This window comes from Lygodium microphyllum, chromosome 9 (genome assembly GCF_053477565.2).
Source record: "Lygodium microphyllum isolate KBCC chromosome 9, Lygodium_microphyllum_v1.1.10, whole genome shotgun sequence".
Classification (NCBI taxonomy): Eukaryota; Viridiplantae; Streptophyta; class Polypodiopsida; order Schizaeales; family Lygodiaceae; genus Lygodium; species Lygodium microphyllum.
Genome location: NC_141143.1, coordinates 8,561,782 through 8,583,604, shown reverse-complemented (window position 1 = coordinate 8,583,604; position 21,823 = coordinate 8,561,782). Strand labels below are relative to the sequence as shown.

Below are 21,823 nucleotides of genomic sequence, written 5' to 3'. Positions count from 1 at the left end.
AGTGCGAGAGTATATGATCAAAGCGATGTTTCGAGGATAGATGAAGATAATATGCAAATAGAGGGGTCGATATTGCAACGGGTGGAGGCTGTCGAAAGCTTGGAACCAGCATCGACTAACAATGATGGAAATACAGGAGTCCAAGAATTCTTTGAGAACGAGGAGGACTCATTCTTTTGTGGTGACATGTCTATCAACCTTCTAGTGTATGCGAAGTTGTGTCAGGAGATTAACATGGGACCATAGGATACTTCATACTTGGAGCATCCACTTACTCAATTCGTTGACCAATTGCTTATAAGGGTACATAAGATATGCATTTTAAGTGAGACTTTTTTTAAATGATTTATATTACTGTGCTTTGTATGATTTAAATTGATTATTTTAACATCATTTTTTGTCTATGTAGGTGACATTTTTAGAATGAGTCGAGGGATGAGCGATGAGGAGTTACAGGACATCTTCGCACGTATGTCTCCAGACCAGATCGCCAGATTCATAGAGATGGCAAACCATCAGCTGTCTGGGTCTTCGTCAGGGCGCTCTGCTAGATCTACTTCAGCGCGATCGGATGCTTCGTCTTCGAGCAGGCGAGCTCGACACTCACGACTTGGGCCAGAGGGAGGAAGTGCATCAAGATCAGGGGGATGTTGCAAAGATACAGAGGCAGTGAGCCCACGGTCAACACAGAATACAGGTGCGACTCCTCGCTTTCGTGGCCCTTCCAGGGAGCGTACCTCAGGCTCAGGTGGATGTTGTGGAGACGTAGAAGCAGTGTCTCTGTCTCGTCGTTCAGTTGGAGCTGCGTCACCTCCAGGATTTGTCACACCTGTGGGGATGTCTACTCCAGTTACTCCAGATATTACCCCCGTCGGTACACTGGATGCACAAGGGACGCAGATGGGAAAGGACCCATCTTAGGCAGACTCTAGGGGGTTATGGATATCTAGTCGATAGTAGGTCAGGAGCCATCATCATGAATGATGAGGGGAGGAGGGTGATGGCTCGCATGAGAGAGTTGTGCCAACAAGTTTTTTGGCACAACGTATTGGATCATTGGAAGAACATACCGGAGGGGAGCAAGGACTACATAGTAGCATCCTTGCACGAGGAGTTTCCGGTGCCAGCCGTAGTAGATAGATTCTCCACGGGTTGGATGATGGATTTCATGCGTGCAAACATGTCACATAGACGATCCAACGCACGCAAGGCAATCAAGAGTGGGGCTGCAAAGCCCGAGTGGTTAGATGCAGAGGACTGGCGCTGACTGAGGGAGGAGGCTACAGATTCTCCAGGACATTGGAGTCAGCAGCGCGAGGCGGCGAGGGTACGACTCGAGGCCGGAGTGGTCCATCATCTTGGGAGTGGCAGCCACAGGACATATTTGGAGGACTTTGTAAGTTTTTCTTTTGTTTTGCTTGTTTATTTTTTTGAAATATACTTTGTATTGATAATCATGTTTCTAACAGTTAGCATTTTGTTTTCTTTGCAGCACTCCATTACAAATCGCGATCCAATTGGCCTTGAGACTTGATATGCAGAGAAGCACGGTCTCACTGCATTGATCGATCGATTGTATAGACGCGGTGGCCCTATAAGTCACTCATCTTTCTTATCCATAGTTACCATGAGATATTTGAATGCATTATTGTATGGTGGACTGATGTGTTTTTTTTTCTGCAGAGTCCGTTTTCTTGAACTAGAGTAGAATGCTTGGATCTTTTCACTATTTTTTTCTGATGAGTCGCCCTACATGTTGATCTTTCCAATGATTATGAGAGAGACCAACTCATTAAAATCTAGAAATGGCTTCCATACATACAAAGAAGTAACAAATCATTTTCAAGCATCTTTATTATTAAGGTTGTCCAAAGTAGATGATACCAAATTATCATCATTAGGCATTGAATCAAATCGTTGCCAAAGAATCTAAAGTGCTTCTCATCTTTAAAACATATTCATTAAGAGACATTTTTTCTTTCTTTAAAGTATTCAACTCTTACTTGAGCTAAACCTTCCATGCCTTTGTATTCACAAAAAACATATTTTCAAACATGGTCGATGCTACGTATAAACCTTCTACATTTCTAATAGGCCCTACATAGTGTTATTAATGACTATAAATACCCAATACATCATCATTTTGTATTTTTCATTTCATTCCTTCCATGCCTTTAATTCATATGTAGTGACAAGGTCACTCAACTTTGGCTTCTTTCTTTAAACGAAGCAAACTCAAAGATGCATTTTCTAAAAAGAAAGTTTGTCACATGAAACTTCCATCGTGGACAGTTATAATCTGCAATATGTTTGCAGACAAAACTTGTGTTTTTTTCTTTGCAAACACCTCAAAAATTATAGATTTGAAATATGTAACATGTACAATCACTTTCGATCGATACAACCGAAATCATAGTATACCCTGAAACTATGATTCACAATCTTGTGGGTCTAAAACGAGGCCTGAAATAACCTCAAATGGCCAAAAAAGTAACTAGAATGCTTTGAAGGGCTTATCTTCAGAATATAAAGTACTTTAGTCACACACCAAATCTCATAACAATGTGACATTTTTGCTCTTCCCTACTTCCAATGCTTCTACAAGTACTATCCAAGAGAAAGAGTGAAAGAATATGAGAGTCTCTTACCCGTTGCTTGCTTACTTGAATTCTTGATTCTTCTCCTTCACTTCAACCTATAAAACCCACCTCTATCAGTGGTGCATGTGTAATACCATGTCACGAATCGCATGGTGGAGGGACTTACTAAGGCTACTGCGTTGAACACACACAATACACAAGGAGAAGCTCACTCAACAACACACAAAGAGAGGTTATGGAGGCTAAAACTTTTTCTTGCTAGTTTTTTCTTTCTTCTTTCTCACATGATATAATGTACACAAAGTATAGATAAGATACAATTTAAAAAAAGTGACCTACTAAGTCAAACAGTGCACAACTGACTATACCAATCGATTGGCACTATAACTATGCTAATTGTACATAATTGTAACAAACTAAATATATAGAGTAATAACTCAATGGCATTTTAAGTACTCACATATAAAGATAAATCAAAAAGAAGCTAAAATTAACATATTAATTACTTGGTTGTATTGAAAGGTTCCAAGGAGCCTTAAAGCATAGAAGCATTGAACAATGGTTATGATGTATCTCTAAAGTGAAAAGCTTGCTAATTAAGACGAGTTCCCCAAGGAGCATTGAACATAGATATTTACATAATAGGGCTACATATATCATCCGGTAATTCCAAACGTTGAGCTCCATAAACCTCCATGGAAGTTCGACTTTGAAAGAAAACTACCACCCCACACTTTGCTCTGCAATAGGACTTCCATAAGTTCAATCTTACTTGCCCCTTCATGCTCTTTCTAGCTTGCAAACATGGAATGCTCAACGCCTTCTCCAAGCCTCGGACGATAAAATTATTTGCTAGAACACGTCCTTTGTTATTGCCTTTGAAGCATTCAGTAAGTTGGCCATTTTCATAGATTGCTACCATTACATCTACATTTCCGTCAACGTTAAGCTTAATGGATAGACTCAGCGACACTACGAGAACATCAGATGCGGGTCTTGAGAAGGAAGCCTGGTTGAGAGAGGAAACAAAGGATGAGAATTAAGTGATGTATTCTGTGTTTTGTGTGTACGCGCTCTGTATAAGGAGCTCTCTCTCTCTCTCTCTCACCTTGATAGATGGGGTTGGAAACCGGTGGCAGGAGGACAGGAGGACGGAGAGAGAGGAAGGGGAGTCCACAATATTGCAGTGAATGGTGCCTTGTACGATGAATTGGGGCGTGTGTAAGGTGTCTTGGTGCAGCCTCTCTGCATAAGCTCTGTAAAACAAATGCCATCGTAAAAACGATGAGATCATGTGTTGCACATGCTAGATCGATTCAATATCAGCCACTAAAGCTAAATCAAATCAGGTGACAATGTTATCATCAGCTGGTATAAGCACAACACGTGCCTGTGACGGAGGTTCCATTGGCTGCTACCGAAGGGATCCTTCCACCCCAGGTGGTCCCAGTGCTCCACGTGGTACGCCAGCACGATCAACTCCAAGTCGACCGGCCAATGACGATCGCCCACGTGGTAGCCACCTGCTACGTCGTCATTGACTGCAGGCGGAGACCCTGGGCTGGTGGTTCCGGCAAGCAGGTCGGCCGACGCCACGTGGCATGGCGCAACGGCAGCCAGCTGTCTCCAGCCGAGCATGGACGCGATGCGGTCAGCTGGGGGGCACGACGCGCAGCCTTGAGACGTGAAGAGCTCCACCAGCACGGGACTGCGCCGGCCTTTGCTAGTACAGCTGTTATAGCTTTCACAGCTACCAGTACTCATCGTGCTGATCATGCGCCCACCACTCAATAATGATCTGTCGCTGTTGTTATTGTCATCATCATCGTCACTGCTAGTACTAGTATTAATGCACTGACCGATGAACCGATCAATATTCTTCCCGGCGACGTGATCGGCTGCCACCCCCTTCGACACAGAGGGCGAATCTGCAGCTGCGCGCCTACTATTGACGCCTTTGACAGCATCGGCTCCTCCGAAACAGCTGCTGAACAGAGAAGCCATTCCCTTCCTAGATATATTAATCGCAGCAGCTCAATTAATATGACCTTTAGAGAAATTAGCTGAAGAACTATGGAGAACAACGTTGCTCGTCGTCTGTAATGTGTCCATGGATGAGCAGATGACGAGGAGATCATGATAAATATAGACGTTCCCATCTTGTTCAGTCGGTCGCCTCAACCCCTCCCCTCCTCTCTAAGCAGTCGTGCCATTATCCGACGCCTTATTTTGCTGCACAACGGATTGCTGTATGGTACCAAATTTTGAAAAATCATCGTTTTACCGAAAACCTTCCGACACTTGTACTATACCTTATACGTTAACCGACCAACTTCCCAGAATTGGTTTAATGTCATCGTATAATGCTAGTGCTATAGCATAATAATGAAAATTTTCACTGCCTTTTTAAACTAGAGGCAAATGACTAGGATTCGTCTCTCTTACTTTTACATTTTAGAAGTCATGAGAGAGTTAGCATGGTTTATTATGGCATGCAAGGTCCAAAGTTTATCAACATTTGCATTATCAAGAATTGATGTTAGTCTAAACTATATAAAATTCATTATACAAGTCTTCACCTTCCACCCATATGGAAGAATGGCACGTAGGCCATTATTTACTTAAGATTTTCATGGAGTTGTGAAGGGATTTAAATCAACAAACAAGTGTCTGCTCGTGGGGAAGACCTCGACAAGATGTAGTACCTACATCAAGGCAAGACCATACTTTCCTACAATACATTTGTTTTTGTTTAGCACACTTCAAGTGTTGATCTTCTAAAAGATGTGCTACACCCTACACATCTATGTTGACAAAAGTTATTGAGCATTACAACTAAAGGAATCCCTAGTGACATAATGGACAACACTTTGAGGTAGGTGAAATGTTGCTAATGATGTTATGTGAGACACTACAATATTTGAATTGTACATCAATAAAATCTCGGATAGAAATACATGTCAAAAGAATTTAAAATAGTGAGGCCTCACCATTGATGCTTGGGGGGTTCACTATATGTATATTCTCTATATCACATGCATTCAAGGCCTGTTTATTATAAGCTTATTTGTGAAATTTCCATGGATAAAACCCATCCCTTTTCTATTCAATCTATAAGTAATCCCTTTACATGGCACCCTTTTGTATGTAAAAAATAGATAAAATTTGTAAGAAGCTGGGAATAGTTAGAATGTTAATAATATGCCATGTCACATAGACATTGGTATATAAGGAGAGAAGTTGTAATTTTTCACATCTTTTGACAAATCAATACATTTACAATCTTTCTCTCCCATCTTGCTCTAAGCTTCCATGGCTTCTTCATCTTTCCTGTCTTTCTCTCTCCAATTCTAGTCTTTCTCTCTCCTCGTCACTCTTATTCTCTCTCTCTCTCTCTGCAGTCTTTCTCTCTCCTCTTTCTCTCTCCCTGATTCTCTCTCTGACAAGTGGTATCAGAGCTTCAGTCTTTGATCCATTATTTTCTTCCATTTTCACTCCTATTTTCCTATTTCAAAACCAATTTTAGACAAAAATGGTACAAGACAGTGACTAGTGGAGTGCTGCAGGACAACTACAGCTAGCAAATGACTACATCTGGAGATATCCAAGGTCAGATATGGCGGATAAGGGCTTAAATGGTTGGACGTCACCAAATTTTATGCAAAATTGAAGGTAACTAGGGTAAAGGATGGTTAACCGGGTTTAGTTACAGACTAAACTACAGTTACTTTTCAAAAGAGAGCTTCTCTTCTCTCTCCTTCAAGCTTTTGGCTGAAGCTTTCATGGTGGATGTCAAGATTTTCACAAATATCTCTCTCTATGCTGAACATCTCAGTGCCAAACCATGGGGCAAAGATTCTTTGTGTTCTAAGCTACAGGAGGAATACCAGGCTTGATGATTGCTGAGGAGTATTGGCCAGGAAGCAGCCCGAAAAATGCACCGAAAAATGCGCTGATTTTCTTGCTCCATCTCCCTGCTCAGTTGCTCTAAATCTTCAGCTCACTGATCAATGTTTTCAAAGGCTTCATCAAACACTTCATTCCATTAACTTTTAGCTCCAGGAGAACTCTTATCAGCCATTCCTCTACTCAAAACCCTAATACACAGCAGGGCTGCCATAGCCATAGATATGGAAGCTCAAATTTCTCAAAATTTTGGACTTCCCCGACCTTCAAGGCTTCTCTAAAGCTGAATACAAGCTGGATAAACTTCAAGATTGAAGACATTGAAGAGATTTCAGCCCGTGCATGTCAATGAAGCTCAAATGGAAGGATTATTTTGGGGCTTTTCATCAAGGAGCTTGAATCTTTGAGGTTCAAGTGTTCAAGAAAGGTTGGAGTATTGATTCCTCAAGGAATTTATCATATTGAAGCACGTATGGACTGATTTCATGGAGATTTCAAGCTTTATGCTGGATTTATGGTGGATTATAAAGAACTCTTGCATCAACGGGGTTGAAGCTGATATCCATTATCATTTTCAAGCTTAATGGAGGTATTTTCTTTTGCTAATCTTTGAAATCTCTCAATAATCCTATTGCTAATGGCCTTTTCACTTGTTGATGAGAGGTTATTGATCAATTAATTCACTGGATTGATCAATAGATCAGAGAATAGTATTAATTTTCTTCAATCTCAGCCTATTTCATTGAATTCTTTTTTATTCAAACCATTACTCATCATAGGTATCATTTCATCAGCTTGATGCATAACCTTGATTTGTTTTGTTAAAAATTTTCTCACCCAAGCTAAAATATTGTAAAAGGGTAAGTACTAGCAATCAGTGAGTCACTGAATTGCATAGGTAAACCCTTCTCCCATCTCAAGTTTTCTTATCTCAATCAATTGCATCTCATGAAAGGCTGAATGGATATTTTTGAATTGCATATCATGCTGATTGCTTAGCACACTAGCCTCTGCCATGTTGATATTCCCATCAAGGAAAAAGGTGGATGCCGGGGGAGATAGTGGGACAAAAGAGAGGTGACCCTCCCTCACTATCGAAGATCCCGAAGGGGTGCAACCAACCGACCCGGGGGGAACTTTGCCCACCTCCCGGTGATTCGGAGCCCATGTAGGGTGCCTGTCCTGCCGTTTTATCCCTCACACAGGTACAGAGAGTGGAGGATTTAAGATTGAAGACTTTCCAACAACTCAAGTACCTACTGGACTAATACAAAGTCTATGCAAATCTAGAGAGTATGACCATAAGGGCGATATCATGAGGTGTACCATATGCCCACAATCCTTGGCTTTGTCTTACAACATCGCTCAACAAAATCTTGCTTTGGGATTTGATTATAGGAGAGATACAAACTTTAACTAGGCATTTGGATTCCCTTGGATTTTGATACAAACTATATACCTTTTAGACTTAAGGTGCAAGTTATAGCACATAAAGAAGAAAAGGAGGTATATGTTGCTTTTAATTGGAATCTAGAGGATTTAAGGGATACCTTGGAGCTACTAGACAATACATCCCTTGGATATAAGTTCAAAATCAATGGTAAAATAATTGATAAAAGAGTTAAATGCTCTTTCTCTTGTAGGAGTTGTTTGCCTTCCACAATTGTAAGTTTTGAGCCATAAATATAAAAACTTTCCAGTATCTCATCATGTTGGGTAATATTGTTAAAAAGATATCATTAAATACAAATGTATAAGCCATAGAGAAGCAAGTCTACTTTTGAATATATAAAAATAAAATTATTACATTTACATAGGATAAAAAGCTTTTCATTTCATCATGAGTTACAAAGTTGAAGTGAAAATATACAAGGATGCAAAATAATAAAGCATCTTTCAAGTTCATGTTTGAATCTATGTTTATTCTATTTCCGGCACCTTTTCATTCTTTGCCATTGTAACTTCTTTGCCACTTTCTACAAAGATCGCTAGTCTTCTCACAATGGCTTTTTTCTTTGGTTGCTCAAAGAATTTGACTTTGATTGGTACCCTCTTCTCCTCAAGCTTAAGAAGCGATGGATTAAACTTCATAGGAGAAAGTGTTGCCATTTCTTTCTTTTTTAGAGTTCGCCTTGCTAGTCTTTGTGAATGACTTGTCATTGCCATTTCTCTTTCCCTTAGTTGAATATTTCTATGGAGAGGAGTCAAGATCTACTAGTGTAATTTTCCTATCCAAAATTAGCTTGATACATTGCTCCCTTATCCACCATATCTATGAGTCAAGGTAATCCCGACACTACACGAATAAATGCAACAAGTTGGTAAATTGATAAGGGTGTCCCTAAAAACAAACAATATGAAAGACACTTACATTCACATAATCTATCTTGAGTATCTTTGAATCTATTTTCCTGCACACATTTAAAATCACTCTCCATCCACAAGTATGTGCATCATTTTGCAATGGTACTTCTTGTTGAGAAAGTTGTATGCTTTTCTAGGATCAGCAATATGCTTTTATGTGATGTCCAAGAAGGTAGTCACGAGCCTTCCAACACTGCAAATGGAGACTTGTAATTAAAATAGACAATCAAATAAAATAAAAATTAACCCAAAAGCAAGTAATATTTCATTTAGCGTACATTTTTTCTTGGCTGCCATGAATATCACTTAGAGAATTCATGAGGATAATTTCTGTAGTGAGTACATCGATATATATGACTCCAGTATCCTCTACAAAGAAAAATTTTAGTAAGAAATAAATACAATATTAAAGAAGTCTACATTAATCCTTTTGGAAAATTACATACCTTTTGATGTAAGAAAAAAAGATATGATAGTTTGTGATGGAATCAAAAGATTCGAAAAACATTGTTATGTTTGAACTAGATCTTGAAAACAATTTCACTAATAACAATGGATCAATAATAAATGTACTTTTAGAGATATCTTGTCTAAGAGAAGTAATCAATGCCCTAAAGAGAATGGCAAAAACTCTAGAGTGTTATTTGCAGTCAACAACATAATCATTCTAAATACTTCAATTTTGAGAATCAAAATGCATTACCTTATGCAACAATAAACTACAGAGTCTGACAATTGAATATTATTTTTCACTAGCATGGACTTGTCCTCAAGAGATCCACTTAGATAGTCCTCTTCTTTAGAAATGCAAGAAACATTGACAACCATTTGGCCATACACCTATCCCACCCTCTTATTAATTAATAGAGCCAAGCAAAGTGATTTTTCTCTTGCAAATCTCATCCTTGGATTCTATCACCTCTTGTTTTTTTTCTTTCTGGACAAACTCTTGCTTCCAAGTGTTCCTTATTGGGTATAGGTATGTCACATCATTGATCTTTGGCTCTTTAACTTTCCTAGATAATTTTAGGGGAATGTTAAAGATCTGAAAGGCTTTTTTATCAATAGTATGCAATGGCATCAATACCTTGTTGAACCTATACATGATTCTATTAACCATGCTAAAATATTTATTCATCAAGGTGATACTATGAGCATAAGCAACAGCAATGTAAGCATCATTTATAAAGTCAATAATGAAATCTTCAGGTGCCTCCTGAAGACAAAGAATCATTGCAAGTTGCCATTTCTTTTGAAGGCTAGATTCAAAGGACACTCTTGATAATCTATCAGAAATATCTTTGACAACTTTGATAAACTTTGTCTTTGGAGTGTTATACTGTGTGCCTCTTTAGGCCTTCCTTATCTCATTAAAATGCTTTTACATATAGTAAAACCTAGATCTTCTCTTTCTCCTTGGCTTGGAAGGCTCACTTCCTTGAGCATAAGAGGGTCTAGGTTGATATGTTGGCTAATCAAGCACTCTAGGGGAGGTTGGAACCTTGGCAAATGGAGAGGGCTATCCACCAAGATCAAAGGGTTGGTCATTAACCACATGGACCTTGCCTTGAGTAGGAGGAGAAGGCACTCTTTGCACTTTATTTCTTTGATTATATAGCAAGAGACATTAAAAAATCAAGGGTAGGAGGGATCTCCAGAGCAACAATCTCTAGAACCTCTAATGGCCTAGCCTCTTGTCTACTATGCTTGCTCTCTATATAAACTTTCCTTGATGTCTTCTTTGTCCTTGCCATCAATGCCTAGTAGAAAATGATAGGAACATCAAACAAAAAATATTTGATTGGGGGCCAAGTAGGAGCTAATACACCATGAAGAGGAGTAGTTTGTCTCTGTGTGTTGCAAGGAGAAATTGTGTCTTTTTGTAGGCAAAGGTCAATTTGCCATGATAAGCTCCAGGGCATCTATGCATGAGGGTGTAATCACAAAATGTTGTTGAGGAAGGCAAATACGACGTGAAGAGAAGTAATGGGTCTCTACCATGAGGTCATATTGCACCATATCTTGGATAACGCATCGTACACAACACTGGCCAATAAGGCACAAGAGGCAATAGTCGGTCTCTTCTTGGAGGCAAAATCATGCTATATCATGGAGGGCACATAATCAATATCTGATACAATGAGAAAGGCAATAGCACTCCTCTTTGAAAACCCTCAGTCACATCATATCATACAAACATTGATGGGACACACAATTGGTTCTACAATATGGCACGAGAAAGATCAGTGCAATCCTTGAAGAACTCCCTATCACACAGTGGCATTATATCATTAGCTAGGGTTTGTGATGGCCATCCATGTGGCAAGGTGCCCTAGTGGTTTATAAATACAAGTGGCAAGTCCTTCATTTTCTTATTTACTTGATCTTACCCTTGATTTTCCTATGCATTTAGAGTTATTTTCATGTCCTCCTTCTTTTTTTTTTCTTTTTTTTTTGCTTGTTATCTTGAAAGACAATATGAATCGAAGATAGTCGTTCATCAAGCATGCAAGTTTGTATTCATGTTGTATTTACACTGCATGATAGGAATCCAGGATGCATTTTCAGTGTGGTGGGGTTCCTCTCTTCGTGTCATATCTTGGACTCTCCGATGTCTTGTGAAAAATATTTTCAAGGCTCCCCAAATGTGGGCACACCAAAGGGGAAAAGAAAAAGGTTGTCTTTAGGGAAAAGGGTTTTAGTTTGTGTTGCCTTTGCTCCTGAAATTCCCTTAGCATCTTCCCCATGCTCAGCAACAGCAAGTGTGGGAATGCCTAAGAACTATCCAGCCAAAGGTAGATTACCATTGAAAGTTCTTGGATTGTCTCAAATCACAGAAAGGCTCCTAGACTTTCTTCTTCAAAATGGCATGGAATCTTACTATGTGATTGCAAAGAATATTTTTAATCTTGATTGGGATATTGACCATGTGGTGAACTCTTGCAAAATGTTTTGTGTGGAGGACTTTACTGAGTTTGAGACTCTAGCATTACATGTGTTTGAAAAGGATACCAAGGAGTATATTACCTATTGAGACCTCACCTTCAGAGAAGTCATTGTTCACAAGTGTGGATCTCATCATCTTACTATGTGATTGCAAAGAATATTTTTAATCTTGATCGGGATATTGACCATGTGGTCAACTCTTGCAAAATGTTTTGTGTGGAGGACTTTACTGAGTTTGAGACTCTAGCATTACATGTGTTTGAAAAGGATACCAAGGAGCATATTACCTATTGAGACCTCACCTTCAGAGAAGTCATTGTTCACAAGTGTGGATCTCATTCTCTTGAGAGCTTTTGTGCAACAGAGTTGTTTTGTTCTGATCAGTCTAGAAAATGCAAACTTATATCAAAAGCTACTACATTCCTATATATACTCTTGCTAAATATCCTATAAAATCTTATGAAGAACAATTGGAGGTAGCAAAATATTCTAGCTTTTTCCTTTTGGACAAGGTGAAAAATGAGAAGGGTGTAGAGGAATATTTGGACCATTAGTAAGAACCATATATTGCTAACAAACTAGATGTCACCCAATTCAGAGCTAAGACTATTATTGAAGAAGACCATGCAAATGTAGATATTGTGTCTGACTCTCCTTCTTTCTATATTGTTCCTCCTCTTTTGACTTTCCCTATTAAGGAAAAAGAATACAAACTACTATCAAACATTCAAATGCTCTTTAATCTCAAGGAGGATCATTGTTTAGTAATCATTGCAGAGGCTTCTGATGCTACAAATGGCATAGTTGATGTTGAAACACTACAAGATATAAGCCTAATACTGATGTTAAAAGCGACAAAAATGTAAATAAAGAAATTTACCCCCATCGTCACAAAAAATATCGTTATTGGCGACACCATAGAACAATCGGTACTAGCATTGTTATCAACATCGCTATTTGTGTCGGCATCATTGCGACGGTGATACTGACGCAAATAATGACGCTTTGCGATGCTAATAACGATGCCAATAACGACGTGTGCAGTAAATTTGCAACGCTAATAGTGACGGTAATAGGGGAAAATTTTTGTGGCTATTTGGGCCATACAAAATAGTTTCTGCACTGTGTACAGTGCTCGTGTAAACAAAGACAAAGTATACTTAAATCATACTAATACATGAAATAAATACATGATCACATAATAAAAGCGACTGGTACATTCGTGGCAATATATCACTACTACATAGAAAATGTCTACATAGATCACGTGACCAAAAAAGAAGGGTGTGTGAGCTCCAGGGATCCAAGGGCGAGCTATAGATCATCGCCATCCGAAATCTCATCCCGCCGCAAAGGAGCATCGAACGGACTCTACAAAAAAAGAAACTACACATTAGTCCACCATACAATAATGCATTCTAATTAAACATGGTAACTACGGACAAGAAAGATAAGTGACTTATAGGGCCGCCGCGTCCATACAATCAGTCAATCAATGCAGTGAGACAATGCCTCTCTACATATCGAGTCTCAAGGCTGGCTGAATCACGATTTGTAATGGAGTGCTGCAAAGGAAACAAAATACTAACTATTAGAAACATGATTGTTAGTACAAAGGATATCACAAAAAAAAAGCAAGCAAGACAAAAGAAAAACTTACAAAGTCCTCTAGATATGTCCTGTGGCCGCCACTCCCAAGATGATGGACCACTCCGGCCTCTAGTCGTGCCCTCACCGCCTCGCGCTGTTGTCTCCAACATCCTAGAGAATCTATAGCCTCCTTCCTCAGTCGGCGCCAGTCGTCCACATCTAGCCACTTGGGCTTTGCAGCCCCACTCTTGAGTGCCTTGCGTGCGTCCAATCATTTGTGTGACATATATGCATGCATATACTCCATCATCCAGCCCATAGAAAACCTATTTGCTACAGCTGGTACCAAAAAATCCTCATGCAAGGATGCTACTATGTAGTCCTTGCTCCCCTCTAGTATGTTTTTTCAATGATCCAAGACATTCTGCTGAAAAACTTGTTGGCACAACTCTCTCATGTGAGCCATCACCCTCCTCCTCTCATCATTCATGATGATGGCTCTTGACTTATCATCTACAAGGTAGGCATACCCCTCTGGGGTATGCCTAAGATGGGCCCTCTCCCACCTACGACCACGCTTCTGGGCATATCTAGAAGATCCCTATAGATCTGGTGTACCAATCGGGATAGTATCTATCGAAGTAGCACCCATAGAGATGCCACCTATGGATGGCTGAGAAAAAGCCAGAATGACTGGAGTAGACATCCCCACAGGTGTGACAAATCCTGGAGGTGATGCAACTCCAGTAGAACGATGAGACGGAGACATCGCGTCCGTGCCTCCACAGCAACGACCTGAGCCATGCTCTCTGGAACCGCCACAAGAGCGAGGAGTAGCACCTGTATCCCAAGCCGACTGTGAGCTCACTGCATCCGTATCTCTGCAGCATCCCCCTGACCCTGAAGCACTCCCTTCGTCTGGCCCAATTCTGGAGCATCCGCCTCGTCTGCTCAAAACTAAAGCACTGATCGCGCCGAAGTAGATCTAATAGAGCAGTCTAATGATGTCCAAGACAGCTCTTGGTCTGCCATGTCTCTGAATCTCGCCATCTGATTTGGAGACATGCACGTGAAGATATCCTGTAACTCCTCATTGCTCATCCCTACTCATCTTGATGATCTAAGTATCCACAAAGGTCACCTACACATACAAAAAATGATGTTAGCATAATCAATTTAAATCATACAAAGAACAGTAATATAAAATTTTAAAAAATGATTGTACTTAAAATACATATCTTATGTACCCTTATAAGTGATTAGTCAACGAATTGAGTAAGTGGATGCTCCAGGTATGAAGTATCCTATGGTCCCATGTCAATCTCCTGACACAACTTGGCATAAACTGAAAGGTTGATAGATATGTCACCACAAAAGGATGAGTCCACCTTGTTCTCAAAGAATTCTTGGACTCCTGTATTTCCATCATTGTTATCCGATGTTGGCTCCTCTACATGCTCCAAGCTTTCGGTGGCCTCCACCTCTTGCAATATCGACCCCTCTATTTGCATATTGTCCTCATCTATACTCAGAACATCACTTTGATCATATACTCTCTCACTTCAGGGAGCTGAAGGTATAACATACCACCATCGAGGTTGTCGAGGGTTTTGATAGAAGATTACCCATTCACAAACACGTACAAGAGAGACTTAACTATTGTGACATGTACCATGTCGTAATACAATTAACAAACAAATGAGTTCATGCACCTATTCGCAATGGGTCGGCAACACAGAGGTGTCGCGCAAATCCATTTATTTTTTTTCAAAATCTATTTCGAGAAATCCAGATGGACCTCATCGAACTGTTGCTCTAGCTCCTTCAAGTACCACTTTGAACCACTGCATATCGAATAGTATCATGGAGAAGCTACGGTAATCCACCGTAACAATACTTTGCAAGTTCCCAAAATACTCCATCTCATCTATAACCGTGTTTGGATCCCTTGCTCATCGTCAACTCTCTTGCTTGAACCTTGCCATGATGCCATAGTCTATTGTGGAGTGCATTTTGTCAATACGCTCCACGCGAAAATGTCGTCCGCACGACCATGCTGCACTATATATTTTGAATTGTACATTGAAACACTCATTTAGTTGTCACATATAAAATATAGATACGATAAACCCTAAACACGTCATCACCTTTGGACTGCATCCCCTTGAGAATTCCCACTCCTCGGTTGAGATCTTCGTCCCTTAGCGAGATGCTGCGGTCAAAGCTCCATACAACCATCACATTGACATAAACCACAGTATCTCCTCCATGCCCTCGGGATATCGAATCGGTTGATGGCACGTACTACGTTGAAATTCAAATTGTGCTTCCTCTCGATCTTACATAGCTTGCTGGTACCTAGCGAGCCACGTCTCCATAGAGGCATGGTGCAACATACAAATGCGATTCATTTTCTCCTCCATTGTAGCATTCATTCCTTTTTCTATCCCATTTCCAACCACCACACCTCTGGTCAGTCTATCATCGCCCTTCAGCGACGACCATAGCATACTGTTGTCTGGATCCACCGTTGGTAGCCATTGTGAAATATGAACTAGTGCCTCAAACACCAACCAACCTTCAACCATGCTACCTTCTGGCCGAGCTTGTTGTCGCACAAAGCCTTTCAGCATTTTCATGAAGCGCTCCAAGAAGAACATCCATCGCATATGGACAGGTCCAACAATCTCCACTTCATCTATAAGATGCACAAGAAGGTGGATTTGTATCGTGAGCATGCTGGTAGGTAGGTATTTCTCAAAGAGACAGACCGTCTCCACTGCTCCCCGCCTCGCAAATTCAATAGAGGACATCTTAATCTCTTCTGTGAGATCCATTGCACTAAAGTTGACAACCTGTAAATGGCCCCACATATTTCTGGAGTAAGGCATCCTACAATCGCGATTAGTAGTAGAAACTGCCACAAATGAGAAAGCATTATGAACAATGACTACACTCCAAATAGCAAAATATGCAAGCCACTTATAATCCATTCGTAGTACAAACCTGACATATCTTATGTCAATCATGGGATTTTAGCCCTGATAATTGGTCGTCTTTAGAAAACGCAGACCTGAGAGAACGCATCATACCAGTCAGAGTGCAAATAGATTTGACTATTTTCTTCACAATGCGCTCTTCTTTAGTGGAAAAAACCCAAGAAGCACGAAGTAGTTGCATGTGACCATCAGCACTCGACTACGGCCAAAGCGCCCCTATCTTTTCTACCTCCTTCAAATCCATTCGTGAGTGTCTCTCTTTCCTGTGATGTGGTCCCATAGCAAGCTGCTCACGTTCTTGAAAATATGCATGGAATCTAACAAGTGGTTGATCTATAAGTGGGTCCAATATGGTAACTTGTAGAAAACTAAGAACCATCACATTCCATTTGGATGTGACTCCGCGTGGACCATTTTCAGCTCATACTAGCTTTGGGCATTCATACGTGTTGGAGGTCATCTAAGAAAACCTTCCTTGAGTTCATGACCCTCTGGCAAGAAAGTAGTGTGTCCTTGATATACCATCTTCTTCATGGTACGTGACCTTCGGAAGTCTAACTATGGCCCGCACAATGGACATGCATGATAACCTAAGGTAACCAGACCTGTCCCAATATCTCTATCTAGTGAATACAAACTTGAACGAGCTATGATAGATATTACCAACGAGAACAGAAGCCTATTTACTTAAGCACTCTCTGAATCCCAAAAAGTCATGCATCATCCACATGACAATGGCTTGAATATTGGCAGACCGTTGACCATCGCGCTTGCTCATATATTGCACGGTGACCCCCTCCTCCCACAAAATCTTAAGCTCATCGACTAATAAACGAAGATACACGTACATATTTTTTACTTTGTAGTGAACGGGGACGAGTAAGCTAAGGATGAGATGTCCTTTCTTTGTAGAAAGCCATGGAGGGATATTGTAGTTGACAAGGACTATAGGCTACACACTGTAAGAAGTTGCGCATAGACCGAATGGGTTCATGCCATCCATTGCAAGACCGAGCCGAAGATTCCTTGGCTCTTGGAAAAATCTTGGGAAGGTAGTGTCAATGTGGCTCCATGTGCATGAATCCGCTGATATTCGTTGAACTCCATCTGTGGACCTATTCTGCGCATGCCACGTTGTCAAGCTCGCCATGTCGGACATACGAAACATGTGGTTTATGCGGGGAAAAAGCAGAAAGTGTCTAAGAGCTTTTTGAGGGATGGTTTGCCCTTGCAAGTCCTCTCGATACCTATGAGAACCACACTTTGGACATGTCTCCATAGTCTCGTATTCTCCTCGAAACAGTATGCAATCATTGATACATGCATGGATGCTGTTGTAGTCCATGCCAAGCTTTTATAAAACATGTCGTGCATCATCACGAGACTCAGGCATGGTATTTACAGATGGTAATATATGATATTTCAATAATCTAAAAAAATCATAAAACACCTTGAAAAAACACAAATGTTTTTAATAATAGTGTCAAAAAGAAATCAACGAAGCGTATGTACAAGGTATCTAAACAACTAGGTCACACTCGCATCACTCCACTCGCATCACTCCACCCGTTTTTATCTTGCACACTTAGGAGTGCAAGAAGTGTCTTCAAGCGAGATACTCGGCACCCATCATATAATGGTATGGATGCTTCCTCTCTAAGTGGATCATAAGTCTCGATATCCATGGAAATCAATGCATCGATCATTGCCTCCATCTCAGGCTCCAAGATTATAGGTAAGTCTCGAAGGATGTCTGTCTTCTCTGGTATTGATAGTATAGATTGGGTAGTACCTTCCAAGTGGTGGATTAGCTCAAGCACTCCATCCATCGCACGCCTAGTGTCAAGATTGTGGGAGAGAAGGAAGGAGTCTCGCTTGAAGCTTTCTTGCTTGCACAATGGGGGAAGACACACAAGGGTGGAGGCTGAAAACAGTTTTCCTCTTCTTAGTTGTGTAAGCCAAAAGAACTCAAGTACAAAGAAATAGAAGAACCCTATATATGGGTCTCAAACCAAACTCAACTAACTAAGGTGGCATACTAACTGAGCCACGAACTAGAGTAGATAAGGATAGCTATCATGTAGCTATTATTCATGGGCGGTGTACCAACCGCGTCTGCAACTGACAAGTCGGTGACATAAATATACAACGGTCACCCTGGCGTATCACGAGTGGAGCTCGATATCTCAACACTCCCCCTCGAGCTCAATCCCAATTCCTGCACACCAAGCAGGTCTCTGAACTTGTGCAGCTTCTCTGCGCCCAATGCCTTCGTGAATATGTCAGCTACCTGATCCTCTGTGCTGACATAAACTAGATCAATAAGACCTAGTAAAACCCTCTCTCGCACATAGTGATAATGCACCTCAATGTGCTTTGTTCTAGCATGATAGACTGGGTTATTTGCCAAGTGTATACTACTCATGTTGTCACAATAAATGACAACTGGCCCATCTGTAGACTGATGCATATCATAAAGTAGCTTATGCAACCAAGCTACCTCACATGCAGCCATTGCTGCACCCCTGTACTCAGCCTCTGTGCTCGACAAGGCAACTGTAGGCAGTTTCTTGCTGCTCCAAGTGACTGCAGCACTCCCAAAAGAGAATACATATCCACTGGTAGATCGTCTATCAGAAATACTACCAGCCCAATCAGCATCAGTGTATCCATGCAACTGTATCTGAACCCCAATCTCATAAAATAGTCCATACTGCAATGTGGACTTCACATACCTAAGTATGCGTCTAGCCGCATCCAAATGTGGTTTCCTTGGAGCCTGCATAAACTGACTTACCAATCCAACAGCATAGCTCAAATCTGGCCTGGTAATAGTCATATAAATCAAACTTCCTACTATGCGTCTGTACATAGTAGGGTCTTCTAGAAGCTCACCTGCATCTGTGCTCAGCTTCACATTTTGCTCCAAAGGAACTGAAATAGGCTTACAGCCTGTCATCCCATATTTGGACAGCATGTCCAATCCATACTGCCTCTGCAAGAGCTGTATCCCACTTGGTGATCTAATCACCTCAATGCCCAAGAAATAACGCAGCTCTCCCAAATCCTTCATCTCAAACTTCTGCTTCAATAGCATTTTCACATGAAGGATATCTTCATCACTGTCACCTGTCATAATCAAATCATCAACATAAATGACAAGCAGCATAATACCTTTCTCTGTTTTTCTCACATAAAGTGAGAAATCTGCCTTGGAAATCTGAAAGCCAATAGTGACAAAATACTGTCCTATCTTGTCAGACCATGCTCTAGGTGCTTGCTTCAAGCCATACAAGGCTTTCTTCAACCTGCAAACAAACTCTGGATGAACAGCATGCACATAACCTGGTGGCTGCTCCATATAGACCTCTTCTTGCAAATCACCATGCAAGAAGGCATTCTTTACATCCATCTGATGTAAAGACCATCCCTTTGATGCAGCCATAGCAATGACTGCTCTTACGGTTGCCATCCTTGCAACCGGACTAAATGTTTCTTCATAGTCAATGCCATATGTTTGTGCATACCCCTTGACTACTAATCTTGCCTTGTATCTGTTCACAGAACCATCAGCATTGTGCTTCACCTTATAAACCCACTTACAGCCAATTGCATTCTTACCTTTAGGCAAAGGTACCAACTCCCATGTAGCATTTGCTTCCAAGGCATCCATTTCTTCATCCATGGCTTTCTCCCATTTTTCTTTTCCCATGGCTTGCTCAAAAGATGTGGGTTCTGGTTCCTGTATCACTTTGACCATATATGCATAGTGAATGGCTGTAAATCCATCATATTTCAGCCTATCCACAGGATACCTAGCTCTTGTAGACCTGCGCAAAGTAGGTTCACTCCCAGGTGCTCTCAAAACATCCCTGGTCTTCCTTACTCCAGGTGTAACAATAGAAGGAATACCCAACTCATCATCAATGCTCTGTTCTGAGCCACTGGATTCACCATCCACATAAGAGTGACCTGCATTCACATCAAACATGGGCTGATCAACCTTCTCTTTTCCTTTTCGTGATACCTGCATACCACTATCTGCATTGCTTTGAGAAGATTCTCCTGATCTCAATCTGCCTGTCCATGGCGAAGAATGTGAACCACTGCTAGAGGACGCTCCAGGTCCACTAATATTTTGTGACTGCTGCTGTGAATTCTATGTAGCATTACCATTTTGTGCATCTTCATCATCAATCACATTTACTGGTTTATACCAGCTACTCATCTCATCAAAAACAACATCTCTGCTCACTGTAAACTTACGAGTAGAAGGGTTATAGCATCTATACCCTTTTTGCTGCAGAGAGTAACCAATAAAGATGCACTTCTCAGCTTTTGGATCCAACTTGGATCTCAGCTCATCTGGCACATGTACATAGGCAATGCAACCAAAAATTTTCAAATGAGAAATATCTGGTTTCCTACCAGTATACCTCTCCTCTGGAGTCATTCCATGTATTGCTGCAGTGGGAGTCCTGTTCATTATGTAGACTGCTGTAGCAACTGCTTCAGCCCAATAAAAATCTGGCAAGTTTTTTTCATTGAGCATGGCACGAGATACCTCTCCAATATGCCTGTTTTTCCTTTCTGCAATTCCATTTTGTTGTGGGGTATAACTGCATGAATATTGCTGCTTTATGCCATGCTCCTGCAAGAACTTTGCAAACTCATTTGAGAGGTACTCTCCCCCTCCATCTGACCTTAGGCATTTTATCTGCAAGCCTGTTTCTTTTTCAACCATAGCTTTAAGAGTTTTGAAATGCCCAAAAACTTCACTTTTCTTTTTCATAAAATACACCCAAACTTTTCTGCTATAGTCATCAATAAAACTGACAAAATAATGACAGCCTCCAAGAGATGCAGCTTTAGTTGTCCACACATCAGAGTGAATTAATTCCAATGGCTTCTCACTCTCTTGAACATGTCTAGGAAATGGTTTCCTTGCCTGTTTTCCAAACTGACAGGCTTCACATACCTTATGCATTTCTGCAACCTTGAATTTGGGCAATCCTGCAACAATATTTTGGGCCTGCATTGATTTAAGTCGCTGTACATTAACATGACCAATGCGTTTATGCCAGATATCAATATCTGCAACTACACCAGTCCCATGTGCAAACATTGCTGCACTCAATTCAGACATGTCTGCATCCAATGTAAACATTCTGCCCTTCTTCTTTCCTTTTGCTATCAAGCGACCTTTATTTTTCATATCCTCAACAAAGCATCCATGAGGATTAAATCTGACCTGCAAGCCCTGTTCAACCATTTGACCAACTGAAACCAGATTCTTGGTGATATTCGGGACATGAAATACATCGGACAGGTATTTCTTTTTCCCACCCTGCATAGACAAGGGAATTTTTCCAATCTGCACAATAGGATGTGCAGTATCATCACCAGTCTCCACAAATC

The 21,823-nt window shown here is 40.7% G+C and overlaps 1 protein-coding gene across 1 annotated transcript; it reads right to left on the bottom strand.

The window, feature by feature from the left end:
* Positions 1–3,234: 3,234 nt before the first annotated feature.
* Positions 3,235–4,604, bottom strand: LOC148030797 (uncharacterized). The gene is made up of 4 exons (XM_087685843.1): positions 4,232–4,604; positions 3,991–4,141; positions 3,709–3,856; positions 3,235–3,609 (listed from the first exon to the last, which is right to left on the bottom strand). Exons 1-4 carry the CDS (start codon positions 4,602–4,604, stop codon positions 3,235–3,237), a joined length of 1,047 nt encoding a protein of 348 aa, XP_087541969.1.
* Between the last annotated feature and the right edge of the window lie 17,219 nt (positions 4,605–21,823).